This window comes from Lampris incognitus, chromosome 11, assembly GCF_029633865.1.
Source record: "Lampris incognitus isolate fLamInc1 chromosome 11, fLamInc1.hap2, whole genome shotgun sequence".
NCBI lineage: Eukaryota > Metazoa > Chordata > Actinopteri > Lampriformes > Lampridae > Lampris > Lampris incognitus.
This window is the reverse complement of record NC_079221.1, coordinates 55,343,291-55,369,199: the sequence shown is the minus strand read 5'-3', so window position 1 is coordinate 55,369,199 and position 25,909 is coordinate 55,343,291. Positions and strand designations below refer to the sequence as shown.

Here is a 25,909-nt window from a genome sequence, read left to right as displayed (position 1 = left end):
TTTACTGCTGTGTGACACGGATCTAACACACACACACACGGGTACAACATCAAGTGTGCTGTGTGTAGACTGGACCATAGTAACACTACTGAATCACATCAAGTGTGCTGTGTGTAGACTGTACCATGATAACACTACTGAATCTCATCAAGTGTGATGTGTGTAGACTGTACAATGATAACACTACTGAATCTCATCAAGTGTGCTGTGTGTAGACTGTACCATAACACTACTGAATCACATCAAGTGTGCTGTGTGTAGACTGTACAATGATAACACTACTGAATCACATCAAGTGTGATGTGTGTAGACTGTACCATGATAACACTACTGAATCACATCAAGTGTGCTGTGTGTAGACTGTACCATGATAACACTACTGAATCACATCATGTGTGCTGTGTGTAGACTGTACAATGATAACACTACTGAATCACATCAAGTGTGCTGTGTGTAGACTGTACCATGATAACACTACTGAATCACATCAAGTGTGCTGTGTGTAGACTGTACCATGATAACACTACTGAATCACATCAAGTGTGCTGTGTGTAGACTGTACCATGATAACACTACTGAATCACATCAAGTGTGCTGTGTGTAGACTGTACCATAACAACACTACTGAATCACATCAAGTGTGCTGTGTGTAGACTGTTCGATAACACTACTGAATCTCATCAAGTGTGCTGTGTGTAGATTGTACAATGATAACACTACTGAATCACATCAAGTGTGCTGAGTGTAGACTGTACCATGATAACACTACTGAATCACATCAAGTGTGATGTGTGTAGACTGTAGGATGATAACACTACTGAATCACATCAAGTGTGCTGTGTGTAGACTGTACCATGATAACACTACTGAATCACATCAAGTGTGATGTGTGTAGACTGTAGGATGATAACACTACTGAATCACATCAAGTGTGATGAGTGTAGACTGTACCATGATAACACTACTGAATCACATCAAGTGTGTTGTGTGTAGACTGTACCATGATAACACTACTGAATCACATCAAGTGTGCTGTGTGTAGACTGTACCATGATAACACTACTGAATCACATCATGTGTGCTGTGTGTAGACTGTACCATGATAACACTACTGAATCACATCATGTGTGCTGTGTGTAGACTGTACCATGATAACACTACTGAATCACATCAAGTGTGCTGTGTGTAGACTGTACCATGATAACACTACTGAATCACATCAAGTGTGCTGTGTGTAGACTGTACCATGATAACACTACTGAATCACATCAAGTGTGCTGTGTGTAGACTGTACCATAGTAACACTACTGAATCACATCAAGTGTGCTGTGTGTAGACTGTACCATGATAACACTACTGAATCACATCAAGTGTGCTGTGTGTAGACTGTACGATGATAACACTACTGAATCACATCAAGTGTGCTGTGTGTAGACTGTACCATGATAACACTACCGAATCACATCAAGTGTGCTGTGTGTAGACTGTACCATGATAACACTACTGAATCACATCAAGTGTGCTGTGTGTAGACTGTACCATGATAACACTACTGAATCACATCAAGTGTGCTGTGTGTAGACTGTACAATGATAACATTACTGAATCACATCAAGTGTGCTGTGTGTAGACTGTACCATGATAACACTACCGAATCACATCAAGTGTGATGTGTGTAGACTGTACCATGATAACGCCACGGAATGGCAGCCTACGACACAAGTCCATAAAAAACGTCATCAGTGTGCGTGCTCCATCAGCGCGCATCATCAACCTACACCACTGGCAGAGCAACATGACGCCCAGCAGGAGTCCAGGCCATTTCATAGTCGCTGCAGCTCGTTTTGTTGCTCGTTTTGTTAACTCGTTTCGTTAGCTCGTTTTTGTTAGCTTGATTTGTTCCTCGTTTTGTTAACTCGTTTTGTTAGCTTGTTTTGTTAGCTCGTTTCGTTAACTCGTTTTGTTGCTCGTTGTGTTGAAGCCATGGCATTTGGGTCACAGATGCTAACAGTCCTTTTGTTTGTGTTTAGCGCCAGCAAAGATTGTGCGTGGCGGTGATCAGTGCGCCATTTCGTGCTGCATTTCTATTGGTTGGTTAGCAGATGTTGGTCGCAGCAGCAGCAGTCACATTGTGAGACAGTCATCGTAAATTTCAGACACCGTCAGGCTTTGTCCCAGGTTACCTTCGGTCACAAGACTGTAATAACGGCCGTCTTTGAACCGGTCTCACAGTGCGACATACGACCACCGTTTTGAAACCACGACCAAAGATGTCACCACGTTTAGTCATCTGTCGTCTGAGACGGCCCACATCACACGGTCCGTAGTAGGCTTAAGAAAGCCTGGGATCAGATAGAGGTCTTCCCAGGGAGATAAACCACGACTGTCACAACTCCACCATAGAGAGCTCTGACACCGTCTGGACAGCTATGGCTTTCCGGGGTCAGTAGATACCAGTCTGGCCTCCTCCCTGAATAAAGCTGACCCTGATGGTCCTCAAGTTAACCAAAAGGTTTGTGCAGTATGAACAGAGAGTCCATCACTCCTCACGTGGTGGCAGCTCAACTGGAGAGCGTGGAAGAATCAGGGGAACGCGATTATGATTACATCAAAAAATTCACTGTGTACATAGTCATTAAAAACTGTACATGTGTTTTACACCAGACATCCTTTCATCTAATGTTTAGGTTATCATTAGGTTAGTGTTGTAAAGTCCTACGATGAAGGCTCTTCATTCATAAATATCACCATATTTTCTATTTGATAAATGTGTTCAGCTGCTACAAGATTAAATCCACCTATTAGCAGTCAATCCATCTTAAAGTTTTCCTTGTGAAGGTTTGTTGGAAGTAGTAACGATAACCAGAGAGGAAGAACTTGCAGGAATTCTGCAAAATGGTGAATTATGGAGTTCAAACGAAAAGGCAGTCCTGAAGACAAGCTAGTGTGTAAAGAGGGTCTAATGCACATCCTGCAGCTTATTTCACTGAGAAATGCCAAAAGGACATACCTTTAAACTCGACTCATAGTCTGTGTTGACTTTGAACATGAGGGCCAGTCTCAGATGGATCTCCTTGGCCCGAGAAAAGCCGGGGTTGATGTACAGAACCTCCTGGAAGGCTTTGATCGCCCTGGAAGACGGAAGAAGACACACTTGTCAGAGAGCTTGCCACCTATAGTGGAATATAATATTCATTCACACCAGCTGAAGACCTAGCATAAAACACCTTGTTAAGGTTATGATGACAATTTGGAATTGATCAAATTCGATCAGCGTGAATTATTCATCAATCTCTTGCTCAGGGTTCCATTGTATTAGGACTTTATCAAGTCACTTTTTTACATTCTTATGTTACCAACATTATGTTTCCATTACAACTCCTAAAACACAATGTCTATGATAAACATATTTAATGTATTGACTGATTGAAACTGTGAAAAAGGTGTTGGAAAATCTAAGACAGGAAGCCACACATCCATGTCACGTCCCTCTCATCCCTGTTACACCAGGCTGGGACGCAGCAACAGTACATGAAGGCGCTGGGATTGGAGAAATTTTGCAGAGTCAATTTTAAGTAAAGTGTTCGTCTATGAGGAGCCGAGATAAAATCAAGTCCACTCATGGAGACGCCAAACATACTGCCATTAATTTATATGGGAAGATTTTCTTTTTAGGATTTTCCCCCTTTTCTCCCAATTGTACCTGGCCAGTTACCCACTCTTCCGAGCCGTCCCGGGCTCTTCTCCACCCCCTCTGCTGATCCAGGGAGGGCTGCAGACTACCACATGTCTCCTCCCATACATGTGGAGTCGCCAGCCGCTTCTTTTCACCTGACAATGAGGCGTTTCACCAGGGGGACGTAGCACGTGGGAGGATCACGCTACCCCCCCCCGTTCCCCCTCCCCCCTGAACAGGCGCCCTGACCGACCAGAGGAGGCGCTAGTGCAGCGACCAGGATACATACCCACATCCAGCTTGATCCAACTGACCACCATACCACCCTGACGCCCCACCCAACATGGGAAGATTTTCACCAAAAAAAAAAAAAGTTATGTAATGTTATGTGAATGTTAACAGTTTTATGTAAAATTTTATCTAAAAATGTTATGTCTTCAAAAGGAAAGATGAATCTTAAAATGCCGAATACTTAAAAAATTGAAATTCATAGCTTAGACTATGACTAATTCTTCTTTCGGCTTGTTCCCCGTTTCCCAAGTGCCGAAACAAAAAACAAAAAACAAAACAGCACGTAGAAAGTTGAAACGAGGCCACCAGCTCCATTTTATTTTCGGTGATTCATTAACAGGGTTGTGATACAATGATTCAGTGCATCGCAATTCAACCATAATCCATAGTCCATACTGGATCAGTTCATGAAGTTCAGTATTGAATTCTAATCCTCACAGGAGTATGACATTATTCATATTCAGAAATGTTAAAACAGCGGTTTGTTACCTGGTCGGTAACACTTTAAAGACACGAAATAAAAACTGACATTTTTAGCTTGTTGACTCATTTCCCCATTCATATTGTGCATCTATTCAACAACTAGGTCAGATCAGAATCAGAACCAGAATATTTTGTTCAACCCCAAGAGGACATTGGGTAAACTGGGACAGATGCCACAAAAAAAAAGTACTTGTTTTGTTTTTATTTTGTCAAATCTAATCAGCTTTATTTCCTCAAGTATTTGTGATTGTGTCACCAAGTCCAAGTGGGCAGGGCAAGCAATATTCCAGCCAATCAGATCAAATGTTTTGCACCGTCCAATCAAATCACATCTCTCCCCGGGTTTTGTCCCACCCTAATATCCTGTTTTACCTGGAAATGTCAGAAGCAAGACACGCTCTGACTGATTTTTACCAGTCTGTAACCGACTCTATGTTGAAATGAGGAAAAGTGTACAGACACATGGATGGAGCTTAAATGTCAACACTTCATATCAAGCGCTGTCACAGCCCACTGGGGATCTGATCAGCCCGCTCATCGACACACCTCACGTTCAGCAAGATCTCAGAAACCCTGTATGCAAACTGTACCATGGAGATTCAGTTATTTTGAGAATGCTCCGAATATGAGAAATCACATCAAGCGCTTTCACTTGAAAAAAAGGGAGGGAGAAATGCTTTTTACATTAACAGCCAACCAACAAACACTCAAACAGCTTTTCAAACTTGATCTCATCTCAGGAGAAGAAAACTACCAAGTTCATTATAACTAGCAGCGACAAAGGCCGACTGTTGCGTTGCCTCACATCGCCTGCCGTCTGGGCCAAAACGTAGCACTTGAACGCACTGCAAAGACGACAGCCGACGGCCAGCTAGCATGTACGCTCTGCCCTGATTCGCTAAGCTGAGCAGCCAATCAGAGTGACCTCTCTCACCGACAGGCTCCGCCAACATGCCGAATCGGCCGAAAAGCTGCCGACAGGGGTCCGACGAGTGCCGGCGGTGCGGGACACACCGCAAAAACTAGAGCCACAGACGCTCACCGACGGCCGACCGTCAGCCCGGTGTCTACGGGCCCTTAGCGAAAGATGTGAGTGCTGATGAAAACCAAACCTTCAGCTGTATGATGGAGCTGGGAAGCCAAAATACACCATTCCCTCAGCAGGCTACCTCACCAATGCACACCTTCTATGAGACTACACCCAAACTACACTGACAGATTCAACATCTCACTTTTAACTTTTCATTCACACAAAGCTGGTGTTTCACACCACCGACAGCCGAGCTTATGGAAAATGATCTCCAGTGTGGATGAATTTGCATTTGCAGTGTCGATGGCGAAAATGAAGCTCTTTCCAAATAGTGACAGGAAAGGCTTCAGTGTTTTTCTGTTGTTTTTGTATTTCAATATGGACGGTGAGCTTTTTATTTTGATTTTTTCTTATTTTATCTGAAAATGATGATGTGGATGGAAAACCTTTTACCCATTTTTGCCACGAAAAGGGCGTTTTCATATTTATCTGCGTTAGTGTGGGTCGTGGCGTCTACTACACTACTCAAAGGCAAAACTTAAAAGAACCACTCGGGAAAACTGGGAGGGTGGCACTCACACATGACATACGGGGTTTCACTGTATAAATTCAAAGCATAATGTATTGAAATTAAACACTGACATCTGACAGTTTACCATAACGTAATAGTAACCCGATGAGTCACAATCCAATCAAATCCTGAAGTGCCCAGAGAGTCCCACCTCACAAGAAAAGCCTCTGTTTTTGCTGATGTGTCTTTTTACATTACTTCATTCAAAACCAGCTCTGCAATACCAACAAGCTGCAAAATAAAGATGGACCCAGAGGAAGGCAATGCCAAGGAGGGGAAACCATGCAAACGCCTCACAGTAGGATGGCTGACCCAACTGCTAACAAAGCTAAAATTAGCAGTACAGTCATACTTCAAAGATAAAGGTGTTCAATCTACATATTAATATGAAGAAAAAAATGTCTACACTGATCCAACCAGTTAAGTCATGGAAAAATAAAACTGGTGGCAAGCAGCTCACAAACTGGGACAGAAACATCACCAGAGGAAGTGACATGCATTGTAATCTGCATATCTTCTTCTTTCGGCTTCTTCCCCGTTTCTCAGGGGTCGCCACAGCGGATTTGATGGTTTCCATCGGTACCCTGTGAGGGCACAGCACCGATGGCGGTCTTGTCACTCTGCATAATGATTTGGCAAAATTTTATGTCAGATGCCCTTCCTGACACAACCACTAACCCCATGGATGGGGGCACAGGTAAAAACGCTGGATGCATTCCCAGTATTCATGGACTTGCGCCCATGCCTGTCACCATCATTGTAATCTGCATATAATGAAGGATATTCATCCTGCCTTAGACATCTAAATGTCAGTAAATGTAGAAGAATGAGATGGCAGTTGTACAGCCAATGTCATCAGGGAAATGCAAGAATATTCAACATCACCCGCTTTACCACTGATGCCCCCTCCAAGTTTAGTTGTTCTAGAGGAAGGGTCTCAAACTCAAATAACCACTTGACAGGTGGTTTTATGGTGGAGGGCCGGTGCAATAGAAAAGAAGGAACAACTGTTAGACTATATAACCTTCACAACTTTTTTTATTATTATTTCACATGAATAGGTAACTACGTACATAGTACATACTAGTGTAGCCTGGCTTAAGCCTACATATTTACCCTACTTCTTGCCAGAAACCTGGCACTTCTTCTGCTGACACAGGTGAGGCGCATTTGCTTTCAGGGACTGGGCAGTGGACACCCTGAGGACAGCCTGGAGATGTTCATTGGCCAGTCTGGACCTATGCTTTGATTTATTAAAGTTCATAGTTGAGATCAGTTTCTTACACAGATAACTGCTGCCGAAAAGTCATATGACCTGCCTGAGCAGTTCGGACAACTGTGGGAATATTTTGGGAAACTGAGAAACTATCCAAGCATCCTCTGCTTTCCTTGTGACTCTCTGAACTTTGCCCTGAGCTCAGTGTTGCACTGCAAGTCTATGAGCTCCATTTGAAATGTGCTTGGAGCACTGTCCACATGAAACAAGAAGGGGTCTGCAAATAACTGGAAAGTGGTGCTGTGAGTCTTAAAATCAGAAAAGCGATGCTCAGACTCCTGCTGCAGACTGTCAATGGCAGTTACATACTCATCAGCATTGAGTCTGGCACCATCATCAATAACTGACTGGCATGTTGGGAAGTGGACAAATCTTTTCTCTGTGAGCTGTGGTTTCCATAATCTGAGTTTCACAGAGAAGGCTTTCACACTATACTACAGTGACAAGTTGGTCTTGCTCCTGCGGTTTTACATTAAGAGTGTTAAGGAACCTGTGTGATATCAACAAAGAAAGCTAAATCTATGAGCCATTTGGGATCATCAAGCTCAGGAACATGTAGCCTGCCTTCTTTCATGAATTCTCTGATCGCTTTCCTCAGTTCAAAAAAACCTTTTCAGGACTCTGCCCCTGCTCAACCAGCACACTTCTGTGACGTACAACACATCTCCATATGTTGCATCTATTTCCTCCAGAAACTCACAGAACTGACTGTGTTGTAAACCTCTTGAGCTGATGTAATTAATGCATTTAATCACAACAGTCCCAACACTGTCAAGATTTCGAGCATTTGCTACAGAGTGCCTGCTGGTGCATGATCAAGGCGCAGCGTTTTCAGCTTTTACCTATTTTCACAGAAAAATACCCAGATTTTTTGAAAGGAGCAGATCGGTTTAAACTGATTTTCACCCAGATTTTACGTTTCCACGGATCCAAAAGTTGTTCCTGTTCATGTGAGGTTATATAACAGTGTCCTCTTGTGGCGAAATTTGGCATGCTGGATGGCATTGAAAAATAAAAACCGAAAACGCTGAGCTTTGTGCATGATGCGGTGCAATGCAATTGCAGGATCTACTGTGCCTTGCAAAAAGTAATTCAACTGCCGTGACAGTCATCACTAATTTCTGGATTATAAAAGATACTCACACATCTGCTCCTGAACAATCTTCTTCTTCTTCAGCGGTCCATCGAAACGATGATGACTGTGATGCAGTTTAAGCTCGATTCCTGAACAACATTATTTTGTGAACCCATAAGATCTAACAGCATGTTCCCAAAGCCAAAATAAGTTATGTTTCACTGACTTTTTAAAATAAATTAAATACTAAAACATAGTGCTTGCATAAGTATTCAACCCCCACATATCAACTTTATTGAGTACCCTTTTGCTGCAACAGCCATGATTCTCTTGGGGTAAGTATGTACAAGTTTTGGACATTCTTATGGAGTATTTTCCCCCCATTCTTTTGGGCAGAATTTGTACAGGTCTTGCAGGTTGGTGGGATGGCATCTCTGGACTACGATTTTCAGTCCGTTATCAGATGGGATCATGGGGTTGAGGACCAGACTTTGACTTGGCCACTCTAAAACATTCACCTTTTTGTTGCTGAGCCATGCCATTGTTGCTTTAGCCTTGTGCTTAGGATCATTGTCCTGCTGGAGGGTGAACCTTCTCTCATGCTTCAGTTTTATGGCAGACTGCAACAGGTTTTTTCCCAATATTTCCCTGTATTTAGCTCCATCCATTCTTCTCTTAATTTGAACAAGGTTCCCAGTGTCTGCAGATGAAAAGCAACCCCACAGCATTTTACTGCCACCCCCATGCTTCACTGTAGGGAGGGTGTTTTTTCGGGCATGAGCAGTGTTAGGTTTGCGCCAAACATAACGCTTTGAGTTTTGGCCAAAAATATCAACTTTTGTCTCATCTGACCACAAAACCTTTACCCACATCCTCACTGGGTCTCTCTCATGCTTGGTAGCAAACTCCAAGTGTGCTTTTATATGCAAGTTTTGAGCAATGGCTTCTTTATTGCCACCCTCCCATACAGGCCATATTTATGGAGAGCTGTGATATGGTTGACTCATGCACATTTACTCCAGTTTCAGCCACTGACCTCTGGAACTCCTTCGGAGTGATTGCAGGATCATGTGTGGCGTTCCTCACCAGCCCACGTCTTGCTCGGACACTTATCTTTGAGGGACGACCTGTCCTACAAAGTGTCTGGGTGGTGTGATGCAGCTTCCACTTTCTGACAATGGATCCAACAGGTTCCGAGGGACATCCACATACTTGGATATTGTTTTGTGTCCCTTTCCCGCCTTCTGCATTTTAATCACTTTGTCTCTTACTTCAGTATTCTGCTCCTTTGTCTTCATTTTCTGATGGAGTTCACGCCCGGCTAATGAACTTTAAACAGAGTGCTTTTCATACCCATAAACCAGACCATTACTTTAATGTCTTACAGGTGCACACGAATTATGTCCAATTGAGTTTACCTGAGTTTGTTTTAGGAATAACTTGTCATTTGTGTAAACTTGGAGCTTTCAGAGCACAAGGGGTTGAACACTTATGCAAGCACTATATTTTAGTTTTTAATTAATTTTAAAAAGTCAGCGAAACATAACTTATTTCAGCCTTGTGAACATGCTGCTAGAGCTTATGGGTTCATCCATCCACCCATCCATCCATCCATTATCCAAACCACTTATCCAGCTCTCGTTTATGGGTTCACAAAAATAATATTGTTCAGGTACAGACGTGTGAGTATCTTTTATAATCCAGAAATTAGTGATGACTGTCAAGGAGGTTGAATATTTTTCCAAGCCACTGTACATTCTCTTCCTCCAGTTTTCTATGAGTAAGTGTTATAAGCCCATTTTTTTTCCTTCCCGTCATTGACGGGACACCATCAGTGGTGATTCCAGCCAATTTATTCCAGGTTAGACCAGCACCCTCAAATGCACTGCACAGCACCTGAAATATACAGCACCCGGACGGCCCCTATATTTGTATTTTTCATGTTTGCAAAGTATGCACTGTAATGGAAGCAGGTGTGGTGCTTGCTTGGATGTGTAGAAGTCAGTGGTGTGTGACACTTGAGCCGTGTCTTTGCCGGAGTTTCGTCATCATCATCTCTCTGTTTCTACCACTAGCATTAAAAACAAGCAGAAGACAACCACAGATTTAGATTTAGGCTTTCACTCGTTTTGAGGCTGTGCACCCTTCTCTCACTCCCCTACATTATCACTAATTGAAGAAATCAGGTTAGTGACACTGAAGTTATTGTATGTCAAGATCTCTCTCTCTCTCTCTTGTGTCTGTGTGTGTGTGTGTATATATACACTACCGTTCGAAAGTTTGGGATCACCCAAACAATTTCGTGTTTTCCATGAAAAGTCACACTTATTCACCACCATATGTTGTGAAATGAATAGAAAATAGAGTCAAGACATTGACAAGGTTAGAAATAATGATTTGTATTTGAAATAAGATTTTTTTTACATCAAACTTTGCTTTCGTCAAAGAATCCTCCATTTGCAGCAATTACAGCATTGCAGACCTTTGGCATTCTAGCTGTTAATTTGTTGAGGTAATCTGGAGAAATTGCACCCCACGCTTCCAGAAGCAGCTCCCACAAGTTGGATTGGTTGGATGGGCACTTCTTTGAGCAGATCGAGTTTCTGGAGCATCACATTTGTGGGGTCAATTAAACGCTCAAAATGGCCAGAAAAAGAGAACTTTCATCTGAAACTCGACAGTCTATTCTTGTTCTTAGAAATGAAGGCTATTCCATGCGAGAAATTGCTAAGAAATTGAAGATTTCCTACACCGGTGTGTACTACTCCCTTCAGAGGACAGCACAAACAGGCTCTAACCAGAGTAGAAAAAGAAGTGGGAGGCCGCGTTGCACAACTGAGCAAGAAGATAAGTACATTAGAGTCTCTAGTTTGAGAAACAGACGCCTCACAGGTCCCCAACTGGCATCTTCATTAAATAGTACCTGTTAGAGCCTGTTTGTGCTGTCCTCTGAAGGGAGTAGTACACACCGGTGTAGGAAATCTTCAATTTCTTAGCAATTTCTCGCATGGAATAGCCTTCATTTCTAAGAACAAGAATAGACTGTCGAGTTTCAGATGAAAGTTCTCTTTTTCTGGCCATTTTGAGCGTTTAATTGACCCCACAAATGTGATGCTCCAGAAACTCAATCTGCTCAAAGAAGTGCCCATCCAACCAATCCAACTCGTGGGAGCTGCTTCTGGAAGCGTGGGGTGCAATTTCTCCAGATTACCTCAACAAATTAACAGCTAGAATGCCAAAGGTCTGCAATGCTGTAATTGCTGCAAATGGAGGATTCTTTGACGAAAGCAAAGTTTGACGTAAAAAAAATCTTATTTCAAATACAAATCATTATTTCTAACCTTGTCAATGTCTTGACTCTATTTTCTATTCATTTCACAACATATGGTGGTGAATAAGTGTGACTTTTCATGGAAAACACGAAATTGTTTGGGTGATCCCAAACTTTTGAACGGTAGTGTATATATATATATATATATATATATATATATATATATATATATATATATATATATATATATATACATACATACATACATACATACATACATACATACATACACACAGCAGCTGGTTAGCTCAGTAGGGAACAACGCCGGTTTTGATGCCAGAGATCGGGGGTTCAAACTCCGGTTAGGACAAGTCTCCAGTAAGAGACTTGGCTTAATAGACAAGTCTAAGTAAAAGACATATACTCCTAATGCTACACAAGCCAACTACCTCAGATATGAGTGAGAATAACACAAATAAAAGTCATGCCGGCTCGGACGTCACCCGGGTGCAAGAAATGGCCTACTAGAACAAGACATTCATGGACAAGAGCCGAGAACCTGGAACTGATGGAATGCTACTATATCAGCAGACCCCAGGAGAGAGGCTATATGAAGTGTATGTGGGAACTGTGGACCAGTAGGTCACGTACTTCCATACTGAATAAGAACCAGCTGCTGGCTCAATAACATTAACAGAAGGAAGCTACTCTCACAACTTGAGATGGAGAGGCTCCAACAGAATGACTATACAATTCAGCACCCTGCCGCTTTGTGCACCCTGGCCACTCAATCGGCAGGAGACACATGACGACAGACCCCAACCAGCTGGAACAATTCTACCAACCATGACAGCTGAAGCTAATGAGGTTCAAATGCAAATCATGGGCAGACTAAAGACAAGTTCGGCTTCCAAGACTCAGTGACAAAGTACCATCACAATGCCTGCTTACGGATGTGAACACAGCCTTACGCAATATCTCGACCGCCATCATAACAGAGACCAATGAGTTTGTATATTAAGCCACTGCAACCATAATCCCAGAGATGCTAGGGTGCAGGATTAAGGACACAGGTCACCAACAGTACCCTCCATGGAAAAGAAGGCTGGAAGCCAGGATCAAAGCAGCATGGAGAGATGTTAGTCAGTTAACAGAGGTGCAGAAAGGTGTGATGAAAGACAGGCCCTGGCCCAGGCTGAAGAAATACACTAGAGAAGCAGAAGCCAAAAGAGTAAATGGCCTGTTCCTCGAGGAACCATCCAAAGTGTACTCCCAGCTGCAGAGCAACGGAGCAGAGACCGAGCAATACTGGAAGAATATATAGGGAAAGGAAGTATCACAAAAAACCAATACCCAGTGGCTGGTGGACCTAACAGTAGACCATATATCCCAGAACAAGAACCGGTTATTACAGTGGCCGACATCCAACGACGAGTCTCCAACATTAAGAGTTGGACTGCACCAGGCCTTGACATGATTCACGCCTACTGGCTGAAGAAGATAACGGCACTCCATGAGCGCCTGGCAACACAGATGAACCAGCTGTAAACATCAGGGTCTCACCCTGACTGGCTAACGCAGGGTAGAACAATACTGCTGATGAAGGATCCCCACAAGGGTATAACACCTTCAAACTACTGGCCGTTAACCTGCCTTGCCACAACATGGAAGATCCTGTCAGGCATCCTAGCAGCTAAGCTGAACGGTCAGATAGAATAAAATACTCTTTATTAGTCATTTTGTACATGCCAAAAAAATGTAATTTACCCTCTCCATTTAACCCATCCTAGCTGTGTAGCTAGGAGCAGTGGGCAGCCGCCATGCAGCCCCCGGGGACCAACTCAAATTATTACTTCCTATTGCCTTGGTCAGGGGCACAGACAGGAGTATTAACCCCAACATGCACATCTTCTTTGATGGTGGGAAGAAACTGGAATGCCTGGAGGAAACCCACGCAGACACGGGGAGAACATGATCTCTCTCTCTCGACATAATTAACACCATGTTTTAATTAGTGCAGAAATAAAAAACCACCACCTAACTATTTTACCTTTGGGCAGCAGTGTCGTCTGCTGTTGTCAGCATAATTTGCCGGTGTCATCTCATTTTATCATCCTGCTCTCATCCACAATAATCACATCCTGTGTCCACGTGATGCAGCATGTTAGCTCTCATCTGTTCTACGTCCAATGCAACGTCATAGGATGTGACTTACAGCTGGTTTGGCAACATGCCGAAAAAGTCAAGCTCCCAGGCAGAACAACAACAACAAAAGTGATGTCAACAACTATCGGCCAGATTTTTGAGCGAACCAGCAGAGAGCCAAACATGCTCAAACATAAGGGCAGAAACTAAAATCTGCAAACCTGTGGTTAAAACTGTGAGGAAATGGACCAAAGAGTCAAAACTGGAGCTCCAGGTCTGCCTCGACTACACTGACTGGAGTGTTTTTGAGGCTGCATCTACAGACCTGGACGACCTTACTGACACTGTGACATCTTACATCAGCTTTTGTGAGCACATTTGTGTGCCCACCAAAACCTTCTGTACCTTTAACAACAATAAGCCTTGGTTCTCAGCTAAACTCCTGTAGCTTCGTCAGACCAAAGAGGAAGACTACAGGAGTGGCGATAGGATCCAGTACAACAAAGCCAGAAATATACTCTCAAAGGCGACCACAGTGGCAAAAAGGTGCTACTCTGAAAAGCTGAAAAACAGATTTTCTGCCAACAATAATCACACCATCGTCCCAGATAGCCTCCACTCCATCATCAGTCTGGAGCGGTTTGAAAGACATTACCACCTCCAGGAGACCTTCCCCACACTCCTTCCCAACACTGCAGGTTTCAAACCTGCAGTAAAACCTGCAGGTTTGAAAAGCAAACTTCCAGCCACAATACACAACCAACTGCACTCCCTGCCGGCCCCTCTCCCCTCCCCACCGACCCCCCACCCACACTCGGGATCTGTGTTGAGGACGTGCACCAGCTCTGCCAGAGACAGAAGACCAGGAAGGCACCGGGCCCGGATGGTGTGTCACCCTCCTGTCTTAAAATCTGTGCTGGCCAGCTGGCCCCGATTTTCACACGGATCTTCAACAGATCACTGGAGCTGTGTGAAGACCCCTCCCGCTTCAAGCACTCCACTATCCTCCCGCTCCCCAAGAAATCCCGTAAATGACTACAGGCCCATTGCTCTAACATCTGTGGTCAAGAAATCCTTCAGAGACTGGTGTTGGCCCACCTGAAGGAAATCACAGGCCCCCTGCTCAACCCGCTGCAGTTTGCCTACCAAGCAAACAGGTCAGTGGAGGATGCAGTCAACATGGGATTGCGTTACATCTTCCAAAACCTCAACTCCCCAGGGACATACGCAAGGGTCCTGTTTGTGGACTTCCCCTCAGCGTTCAACACCGTCATCCCAGATATACTCCACTCCAAACTCACCCGACTCACTGACATACCTGCTCTGACAACTACAGACTCTGGACTGTTTACCTCTGGATCAAAGTGAGACAAACAGAAATGGGGGGGGAGCAAGTAAAAGCATCTCTGTCAGTTTGACAAGTATCTTCTCCCCTTCAAGCTAAATTCAGATCTGACAGATTAACTTAAAAACATACAAACAGCCTAAGCCAAATGAACCCACTCACAGCACTGTTACTACAAGAGTGGCAACCACTTGTCAGCACGAAGCCCTTCCCCAATACCACACACACAGACACACACACACGATGTGCTGTTCTGAGGCACTGAACTCATTGGCCCCGTTTTCCCTCTCCTCCTCCTCCTCCTCCTCCCCATCCCCTCCCCGTCTGATCTGTGTTCATTTTCCCTCTCCTCTCTCGCCGGACGGCTCCAGAAAGAATATTGGAAGAGAGAAGCTGGTCTACTGTATGCTAGACAGGCTGGGACACAAACCACTGGGCAGATTTCTACCTGCAGATGAACTAAAAGACGGTTAAAGGCACCAGACGACAGTCCGGCGTTCCTGGAAATGGTACTTTTAAATGTCTAAAGGTGAATTCACAGTAGAAAAGCCCACTCAGGTCTTGGGGAGAGTTAATGCCAAGGCACCATGTAGCTGTTGATTTAAATTAAGCCTAGCCAACGCTCCACACTGGATGTTTGGGGGGGGGGGGTCAACACCTCTGCCCCAACCCTGTGGAGGAACATTCACCTTCTTGACCCTATGAGCCTTAGCCTATTTTAAGGGTAATTTCACTACCTTTACCCCCCGCTTTTTTCTCCCCAATTGTATCTGGCCAATTACCCCGCTCTTCCAAGCTCTCCCGGTCACTGCTCCACCCTCTCTACTGATCCGGGAAGGGCTGCAGACTACCACATGCCTCCTCCCATACATATGGAGTCCCCAGCCACTTCTTTTCACCTGACAGTGAGGAGTTTCACCAGGGGGACGTAGCACGTGGGAGGATCACGCTGTTTCTCCCAATTCCCCCTCCCCCCTGAAAAGGCGGCCCGACTGACCAGAGGCGGCGCTCGTGCAACGACCGGGACACATACCCACATCCGGCTTCCCACCCGCAGACACAGCCAATTGTGTCTGTAGGGATGCTCGATCAAGCTGGAGGTAACACTGGGATTCGAACCGGCAATCCTCGTGTTGGCAGGCAACAGAATAGACTGCCACGCCACCCAGACGTGCCACTACCTTTACTTTTAAGCTCTTATCTTGGCCACTATAAGAGCTAGCCATACATGCTGTATCTTGTTTTTTTCAGCAGTCTAGGCTATCTAGACCTTCCATCATTTAATATGTTAATACTATCTAGACCTTCCATCATTTAATGTTAATACTATCTAGACCTTCCATCATTTAATGTTAATACTATCTAGACCTTCCATCATTTTGTATGTTAATACTATCTAGACTTTCCATCATTTCATAAGTTAATACTATCTAGACCTTCCATCATTTCATAAGTTAATACTATCTAGACCTTCCATCATTTTAATATGTTAATACTATCTAGACCTTCCATCATTTAATATGTTAATACTATCTAGACCTTCCATCATTTCATAAGTTAATACTATCTAGACCTTCCATCATTTTAATATGTTAATACTATCTAGACCTTCCATCATTTCATAATACTATCTAGACCTTCCATCATTTTAATATGTTAATACTATCTAGACCTTCCATCATTTCGTATGTTAATACTATCTAGACTTTCCATCATTTCATAAGTTAATACTATCTAGACCTTCCATCATTTCATATGTTAATACTATCTAGACCTTCCATCATTTCATAAGTTAATACTATCTAGACCTTCCATCATTTTAATATGTTAATACTATCTAGACCTTCCATCATTTAATATGTTAATACTATCTAGACCTTCCATCATTTCATAAGTTAATACTATCTAGACCTTCCATCATTTTAATATGTTAATACTATCTAGACCTTCCATCATTTCATAATACTATCTAGACCTTCCATCATTTTAATATGTTAATACTATCTAGACCTTCCATCATTTCATATGTTAATACTATCTAGACCTTCCATCATTTCGTATGTGAATACTATCTAGACCTTCCATCATTTAATATGTCGATACTATCTAGACCTTCCATCATTTCATGTTAATACTATCTAGACCTTCCATCATTTTGTATGTTAATACTATCTAGACTTTCCATCATTTCATAAGTTAATACTATCTAGACCTTCCATCATTTCATATGTTAATACCATCTAGACCTTCCATCATTTCATATGTTAAAAATATCTAGACCAGCCATCATTTTATATGTTAATACCATCTAGACCTTCCATCATTTCATATGTTAATACTTGCAGATTTTTTTACATTAGCTTTTATGTGTCAAGGAAAAAAAAAAGATTTCATCTATGAAATTATTATGTTTTTACCTGTATCTCACCATAAAATGCTGACAGTAGAGCTATCTTTTCATAATCCTGGAGGAGAGATTGTCTGGACTCGGGCAATATCAGAACCATGATGGCAGGACACTCTATGACTGACCATGAGTGACTTGAGGTGACCTGTGTTTGCGCATGAGCCTACTTGCACAAGTCTTTTGACCACAACTTTTGAATCATTGGATTCATTTTTTTTTTTCATTCATCTTCAGCCGCTTCTCCGGGGTCGGGTCGCAGTGGCCGCAAACTAAGTAGGGCACTCCAGACATCCCTCTCCCGAGCAATGCCCTCCAGCTCCTCCTGGGGGATCCCAAGGCATTCCCAGGCCAGATTGGACATGTAGTCCCTCCAGGGAGTTCTGGGTCTACCCCGGGGTCTCCTCCCAGTTGGCCGTGCCCAGTAAACCTCCAAAGGAAGGCGCCCAGGAGGCACCATAATCAGATGCCCGAACCACCTCAACTGGCTCCTTTCAATGCAAAAGAGCAGCGGCTCCACTCCAAGCTTCCTCTGGATGTCTGAGCTCCTCACCTCCTCACCCTATCTCCTCATCCCCTACCCTACACTGCAATGAAAAGCAAATACATTATCCATCCATCCATTATCCAAACCGCTTATCCTGCTCTCAGGGTGGCGGGGATGCCGGAGCCTATCCCAGTAGTCACTGGGCGGCAGGCAGGGAGACACCCTAGACAGGCCGCCAGGTCATCACAGGCAAATACATTATTTTGTGTTTATTTTTCATAGAAAGTGGGATGTAATGTCAGCCCTATGTTGGAGACAATGCAGAAATTTGCTGTAATTTCAAAACTGGAAAACACTTTGTCCCACACGCCCAATGACTGCTGGGATAGGCTCCAGCATTCCACGACCCTGAGTAGGATAAGCGGCTTGGATAATGGATGGATGGATGGACTTTGTCCCACAGAGAAACAATGAGCATCGTTGGAAATGCTACGTTGTGAAGCGATAGGGACTTGGTGACTTATTCAACTGAGGAGCAGGACTGTGAAAATGGGTGAAGAAATTAGTAACAATATTACTTTGCAGAAGTTTGATCCGTCTTCGTGAGGTGATTACTTCGTAATGTACAAATACGTGACTAGCATCATTACAAAGCTCCGGTTCTGCTCTTTCTCGTGAAAGGTGTTCCGTATCGATGCAATGACAAGTTCTTGAGTCATTCAAACAAGAGTAATGGGTGTGAAGATGAACACAACTGAATGTAGATTGTAACGATGATTAAATTTGATGTAAATTCCAAATTACTTTTTTGAATAACTCGTCGCTTAGACAAGTCACTAGCGTCGTTGGAAAGCTCAAGTCGGGCCATTTCATTTGATATGCGTTCCACCTTGCTGGAGTGGATACCTTGTCAGCAATTCAGCTGAGAAGAAGGGATGGGAATTTGGACGCAAGCTACATCTGTCGAGCTCTAAGGGTTAACGGTTGAGCATCTCTCTGGACCTCCTGCTCATGGTGATGTAATCGGCCCTAGAGAATCCGGATGACCCCCCCATCCCTCGCCTCCCCAACACTCCCCCCCGCCTGAGAGACAGGATGGGGACGCTTGGCAGAGCAACAGCAACGGAGGCCTCAAGTCCCCTTCGATTGGGGGCATGGGAAGGAGGAGGAGACAGTAAAGAGGAGGAGTTAAGACCCAGATGAGAGTCATGGGAGAGAGTAGACATGCTGACTCACTAGTCCTGTCATTAAAATTGACCAAACAGCTAAGGCCACAACACATATATATATATGATTGCATGGTTGTGCCGATTTGCCCTGTATAACATCAGGAAAATTAGACCCTACCTGTCTGAGCATTCAGACAGGTAGTCCTTTAGGTGCTTTCTGTTAAACTCCAAGCGGGCTGTCATGTGCCTTTTACTGAGCAGAGGCTTCCGTCTGGCCACTCTACCATAAAAGCCTGATTAGTGGAGTGCTGCAGAGATGGTTGTCCTTCTGGAAGGTTCTCCCATCTCCACAGAGTAACGCTGGAGCTCTGTCAGAGTGACCATTGGGTTCTTGGTCACCTCCCTGACCAAGGCCCTTCTCCCTCGATTGCTCAGTTTGGCTTGGTGGCCAGCTCTAGGAAGAGTCCTGGTGGATTCAAACTTCTTCCATTTACAAATGATGGAGACCACTGTGCTCTTCGGGACCTTCAAAGCTGTAGACATTTTTTTGTACCCTTCTCCAGATCTGTGCCTCGATACAATCCTGTCTCGGAGGTCCACAGACAATTCCTTTGACTTCATGGCTTGGTTTCTGCTCTGACACGCACTGTCAACAGTGGGACCTTATATAGACAGGTGTGTGCCTTTCCAAATCATGGCCAATCAATTGAATTTACTACAGGTGGACTCCAATCAAGATGTAGAAACATCTCAAGGATGATCAGTGGAAACAGGATGAACCTGAGCTCAATTTTGAGTGTCATAGCAAAGGGGTGTGAATACTTATGTACATGCAATATCAATATTTCAGTTTATTTTTAATAAATTTGCAAACATTTCTACAAAACCTTTTTCACTTTGTCATTATGGGTATTGTGTGTAGATTGATGAGAAAAAAAGGAATTTAATCCATTTTGGAATAAGGCTGTAACATAACAACATGTGGGGAAAGTGAAGGGGTGTGAATACTTTCCGGATGCACTGTATGTGGAAGGGGTTACAAAGCCATTTCTAAGGCTTTGAGACTCCACAGTGAGAGCCACTGTCTCCAAATGGAGAAAACTGGGAAGTGCTGAATCTTCCCTGAAGTGGCTGGCCTACCGAAATTCCTCCTAGGGCATACCAACGACTCATCCAGGAAGTCACCAACAAACAAAAAAACCCCTCCAGGACAGCATCTAAAGAACTGCAGGCCTTAGCCTCAGCTAAGGTCATCATTCATGATTCCACAATAAGAAAGACTGGGCAAAAATGAAATTCATGGGGGAGTTGCAAGGGACAAACCACTACTAACTAACAGAAATAATGGTGCTCGGGGATGTCTGGGTGGCATAGCGGTCTATTCGGTTGTCTACCAACACAGGGATCGGCAGTTCAAATCACTGTGTTGCGTCTGGCTTGGTCAGGCATCCCTACAGACACAATTGGCCATGTCTGTGGTTGGGCAACCGGATTGTGGGTATGTGTCCCGGTCGCTGTACTGGCGCCTCCTCTGGTCGGTCAGGGCGCCTGTTTGGGGGGGGGGGGAACTGGGGGGGATAGCGTGATCCTCCCACGTGCTACGTCCCCCTGGTGAATATCCTCACTGTCAGGTGAAAAGAAGCAGCTGGTGACTTCACATGTATCAGAGGAGGAATGTGGTAGTCTGCAGCCCTCCCCAGATCGGCAGAGGGGGTGGAGCAGAGATTGGGAAGGCTCGGAAGAGTGGGGTAGGACCTTAAAACAAGCAATTCATGCTCGAAAACCCTCCATCGTTGCTGAATTACAGCAATTCTGCAAAGAGAGGGCCAAAGTTCCTCCATGGCCATGTGAAAGACTGATCTCCAATTACGGGAAGCGTTTGGGTGTGGTTGTTCCTGCTTGAGGTAGCACAACCAGTTAAGTTCAGGGGGGGCAATTATTTTTTCACATCGATGAAATGGGTGTTGGATAACTTCTTTCCTTCAATAAATGAAATGATTATTTAAAAACTGTATGTTAGGAGCATCCAGGTAGTGTGGCATTCTATTCCATTGCCTAGCAACACGGGGATCGCCGGATCGAATCTCCGTGTTACCTCCGGCTCGGTGGGGCATCTCTACAGTGTCTGCGGGTGGGAAGCCGGATGTGGGTGTGTCCTGCTCACTGCACTAGCGCTTCCTCGGGTCGATTTGGGCATCTGTTCAGGGGGGAGGAGGAACTGGGGGGAATAGTGTGATCCTCCCATGCGCTACGTCCCCTTGCTGAAACTCCTCACTGTCAGGGGAAAAGAAGCGGCTGGCGACTCCACATGTATGGGAGGAGGCATGTGGTAGTCTGCAGCCCTCCCCAGATCCGCGGGTTGGGGGGGTGGGGGGGGTGGAGAAGCATACGGGACAGCTCGGAAGAGTGGGGTAGTTAGCCAAGTACAATTGGGGAGAAAAGGGGGGAAAAATTTTAAAACTAAAAAAAAAACAACTACAAAACTTTATTTTGTGTTTACTCGGGCTCTCCTCATCTCATATTACATCTTGTATGAAGCTCTGAACCCGTTCGCTGTGACAAATATGCAACAATGGAGGAAATCAGGAAGGGGGGGGGCAAATACTTTTTCACAGCACAGTATATGGGTCATGGGTCGGCCTCTTTTTCCTGTCTGGGCCTCTGCTGAGGGACACTATCAAACCACAACACAACAGCATGTCTAACGTCATCAAAAGTCTCAACCATGGGTGTCTACAGTGAAAACCTACAGATTTCTGGGTTCCACAGTCTCGTAGGACCTACGGTCCAACACAGACACAACCATCAAAAAGGCCCAACAGAGGATGTACTTTCTCCGCCAACTCAGGAAGTTCAACCTGCCTCAGGAACTGCTGATTCAGTTCTACACTGCAGTAACCCAGTCTGTCCTCTGCACATCCATCACTGTCTGGATTGGTTCAGCCTCCAAACAGGACGGGGACAGACTACAATGGACACTTAGGTCTGCAGAAAAAAATCATTGGTGCCAACCTGCCCTCCATTCAGGACTTGTACACCTCCAGACTCAGGAAACGGACAGGCAACATCGCTGCAGACCCATCACACCCCGGTCACAACCTGTTCCAACTCCTCCCCTCTGGTAGGCGCTACAGAGCACTGTACCCCAAAACACCCAGATGTAAAAACAGTTTCTTTCCACGGGCTGTCATTCAGATGAATACTTAATACTGTCAATACATCCAACCATGTAGTATATACTGTACTGTATATGTTGTACATACTGTACTGTACATGTTGTATATACTGTACTGTACATGTTGTATACACTGTACTGTACATGTAGTATATACTGTACTGTACATGTTGTACATACTGTACTGTACATGTTGTATATACTGTGATGTACATGTTGTACATACTGTACTGTGCATTGTAGGTATACTGGTACACTCTGTCATGTACATGTACCTCAGACATGTAGTATGTCAGTAAGCAGCTAACATGTAGTATGTCAGTAAGCAGCTAACATGTAGTATGTCAGCATCTCTGATATAGTGTCTGCACCACTGCACCTTACCACCTCTTACTTCTCCTGTATAAGTCAGTGCTTGTGTGTATATGTGAAGACTGTTGTGTTGCAGTGTTGTTATTCTATGTTAAGTACACCGAGAGAGCCACGGAACCGGACTCACATTCCATGTATGTGCAAACCTACACGGCCAGTAAACACGATTCCGGTTCTGGTTCTGAAAGGGACTGGGAAGGCAGCCCGGAGGAATCAGACTAACAGTGTCCTTTAAAAATTCTTGATGTAATGAGCTGCCGTCCCAGCGCTCCCGGTCTTACTGGCCGTGAGCTGAGCAGACATGACACCAGAGCATGTACACAAGCCAGCTGAGGATTTCTGACGCCTTCACATGGTTTATGTGGAATCCTCCATGATGAGGACCTCCTGACTAAGACTGACCTGCAGACTGACTTGACTTGACAGATGTGAGCTGCTCCGCCCCCTCTGCTGATCCGGGGAGGGCTGCAGACTACCACATGCCTCCTCCCATACATGTGGAGTCACCAGCCACTTCTTTTCACCTGACAGTGACGAGTTTCACCAGGGGGACGTAGCGCGTGGGAGGCTCAGGCTATTCCCCCCAGTTCCCCCTCTCTCCTGAACAGGCGCCCCGACCAACCAGAGGAGGCGCTAGTGCAGCGACCAGGACACATACCCACATCAGGTTTCCCACCCACAGACACGGCCAATTGTGTCTGTAGGGACGCCCGACCAAGCTGGAGGTAACAGGGGGATTTGAACCGGCGATCCCTGTGTTAGAAGCCAACGGAACAGACCGCCACGCCACCCGGACGCCCCGATGTGTCAATATTAACAAGCAGGTTTGGATCCAGCTCTTCTGAAAAGGCTGTTGGTTCTTTTAAATAGTCAATCGCCGGGGCCCCGGCAGCACAAGGCCAACACTTGACAAACAGCTGGGCTGCTGGAGGCCCCACGGGGGCTGGATGCCTTTCCGCACGCCATCGTGAACTCTTTCAAGAGGGGACAGTTCAAACCAGGACACAAACACACTGATCCAATGCTCTATGTGTGTGTGTACTTAGGAATAGCAAGACATCTATGAACATGGGCTAAACTGAGGGGTAATAAGTTCAACAACTTCTTCGTCGTCATCTTCACTGACATCGACTTACAGTTGTACCTCTCACATAACATTTCAGTGATCACCCACACATGCACCGCACAACAGAAACGTGCTAGCACGATGACATAGCTGCAAGACAACACAAGGTTAAAGGATGTAGAAAGACACAAGAAGAGGCTGTGCGAGTCGCCCACACAAGCAACAGTGCAGTCAGAAGTGAATGTAAACCCGGGGAGGTGTACTTACCACTGAAACGCATTGTAATGGAAGTAAACCATGCCGAGGCCGTATAAAAAGGCAGCGTTCTGAAAGAAAAACAACACCGTAGATGTGTTATGAAGAGCAGGCACACCGACATGCTGGTTTAAAGCATCGCTAGCTGCTACCGGAGCCTTCTGGCCAGGCTCTGCTAGCTTTCAATGACAGCTCTCACATGAAGACGTTACTCTCAGTGACGGGACCGGAGAAATGGCGGTCCCTAAATTCATGTGACAGTGTTTCAGAAGAAGGACGAAGGCTTCCTCGTGTTACAGTTTAGCACACAAAACTCTCTGGTCACCCCTTAACTTTTAATGAGACCACAGAGATGAAAATGTCACAATTTTCACAGTTTTGGTCACAATTAAAGTGACCAAAAGTGTCACGATTATCAATATTATTGTGGTATTGGAAACAGATTGTCAATATCATTGTGGTATTGGAAACAGATTATCAACATTATCATGGTATTGGAAACAGATTATCAATATTATCGTGGTATTGGAAACAGATGATCAAAATTATCGTGGTATTGGAAACAGATTATCAAAATTATCGTGGTATTGGAAACAGATTATCAATATTATCGTGGCATTGGAAACAATTATCAATATTGTCGTGGTATTGGAAATTATTACCAATATTATCGTGGTATTGGAAACAGATTATCAATATCATCGTGGTATTGGAAATGATTACCTATATTATTGTGGTATTGGAAACAGATTATCAATATTATCGGAAACAGACGACCGCTGTGAAGGCCCCTAACGGGAGCAGCCGAAAGTAGCCGCAGATCGTGGTATTATTACAGTACGGATGTACGATATTGGATTTTATTTTATTTTTTGCCATTTTAGAGAGAGCTGGGTACAACATGCAACAAAGGTCTCTGGCTGGACTCGAACCATCAGTTATGTGGCATGCACCATAACCATTCGGCTACCAGGGCGCCCCACGATATTGGATTTTTGGCAATATTTGATATGCCGATATTTTCAAACTCATTTTGACCGACTGCCGATACCAGGAGTGTCACGAGTTCAATTCTAAATTGAAATGAGTTTTTAATTTCTCCCTTCCAAATCGAGAGCAGGATCGGTGATTCTCCCAGTATTGCTTTCCTCTCCAGCCACGAAGAAAAACCAACACACCACTACAAAGACGTCGCAGCACAGCTCACCGGCAGCCTGCAGCTGCATGTCTGGAGACAGCAGGGCCACTGCGGCAGCCAGGGAGGACGGAGAAACAGTAGAACTGGAAAATCCTCCTGATCCCCCGAGGTGTCCGGTGTGGCCACATTTGACCTTCCCCGCGAGTCACATCAACATCGAACACATCGCAGACATACGCCATCTAGTGACTCTAATGATCCCCGTAGGGAAGTTACGCTCTGCATTTAAGCCATCCTAGCTGTGTAGCTAGCTGGGTAGCTAGCTGTGTAGCTAGGAGCAGTGGGCAGCTGCCGTGCAGCGCCCCAGGGACCAACTCCAGTTCTTCTTGCCATGCCTGGGTCAGGGGCACAGACAGGAACACTGACCCTAAGGGCCCAGACACACCAAACCAACTAGCGGCGACAAAGGCTGGCTGTGTCGTCGCCTCACGTTGCCTGGGCCAAAAAGTAGCACTTGAACACACCGCAAAGACTACAGCTGACGGCCAGCTAGCATATACGCTCTGCACTGATTCGCTAAGTTGAACAGCCAATCAGAGTGACCTCTCTCACCGACGGGCTCCAGCAATTCAACACGCTGAATCGGCCGAAAAGCTGCCAACAGGGGTCTGCACCAGGAG

At 44.7% G+C, this 25,909-nt stretch overlaps 1 protein-coding gene across 1 annotated transcript in view; it reads right to left on the bottom strand.

Moving 5' to 3' along the window:
* The window catches only part of kdm6a (lysine (K)-specific demethylase 6A), a 117,384-nt gene that overhangs the window by 66,990 nt on the left and 24,485 nt on the right, over positions 1 to 25,909 (bottom strand). Inside the window, exons 5-6 of the mRNA XM_056289360.1 lie at positions 24,104 to 24,162; positions 3,011 to 3,131 (exon numbers count right to left, since the gene is read on the bottom strand). Of these exons, the coding sequence (XP_056145335.1) occupies positions 3,011 to 3,131; positions 24,104 to 24,162 (180 nt within the window). The remainder of the gene's footprint in view (positions 1 to 3,010; positions 3,132 to 24,103; positions 24,163 to 25,909) is intronic.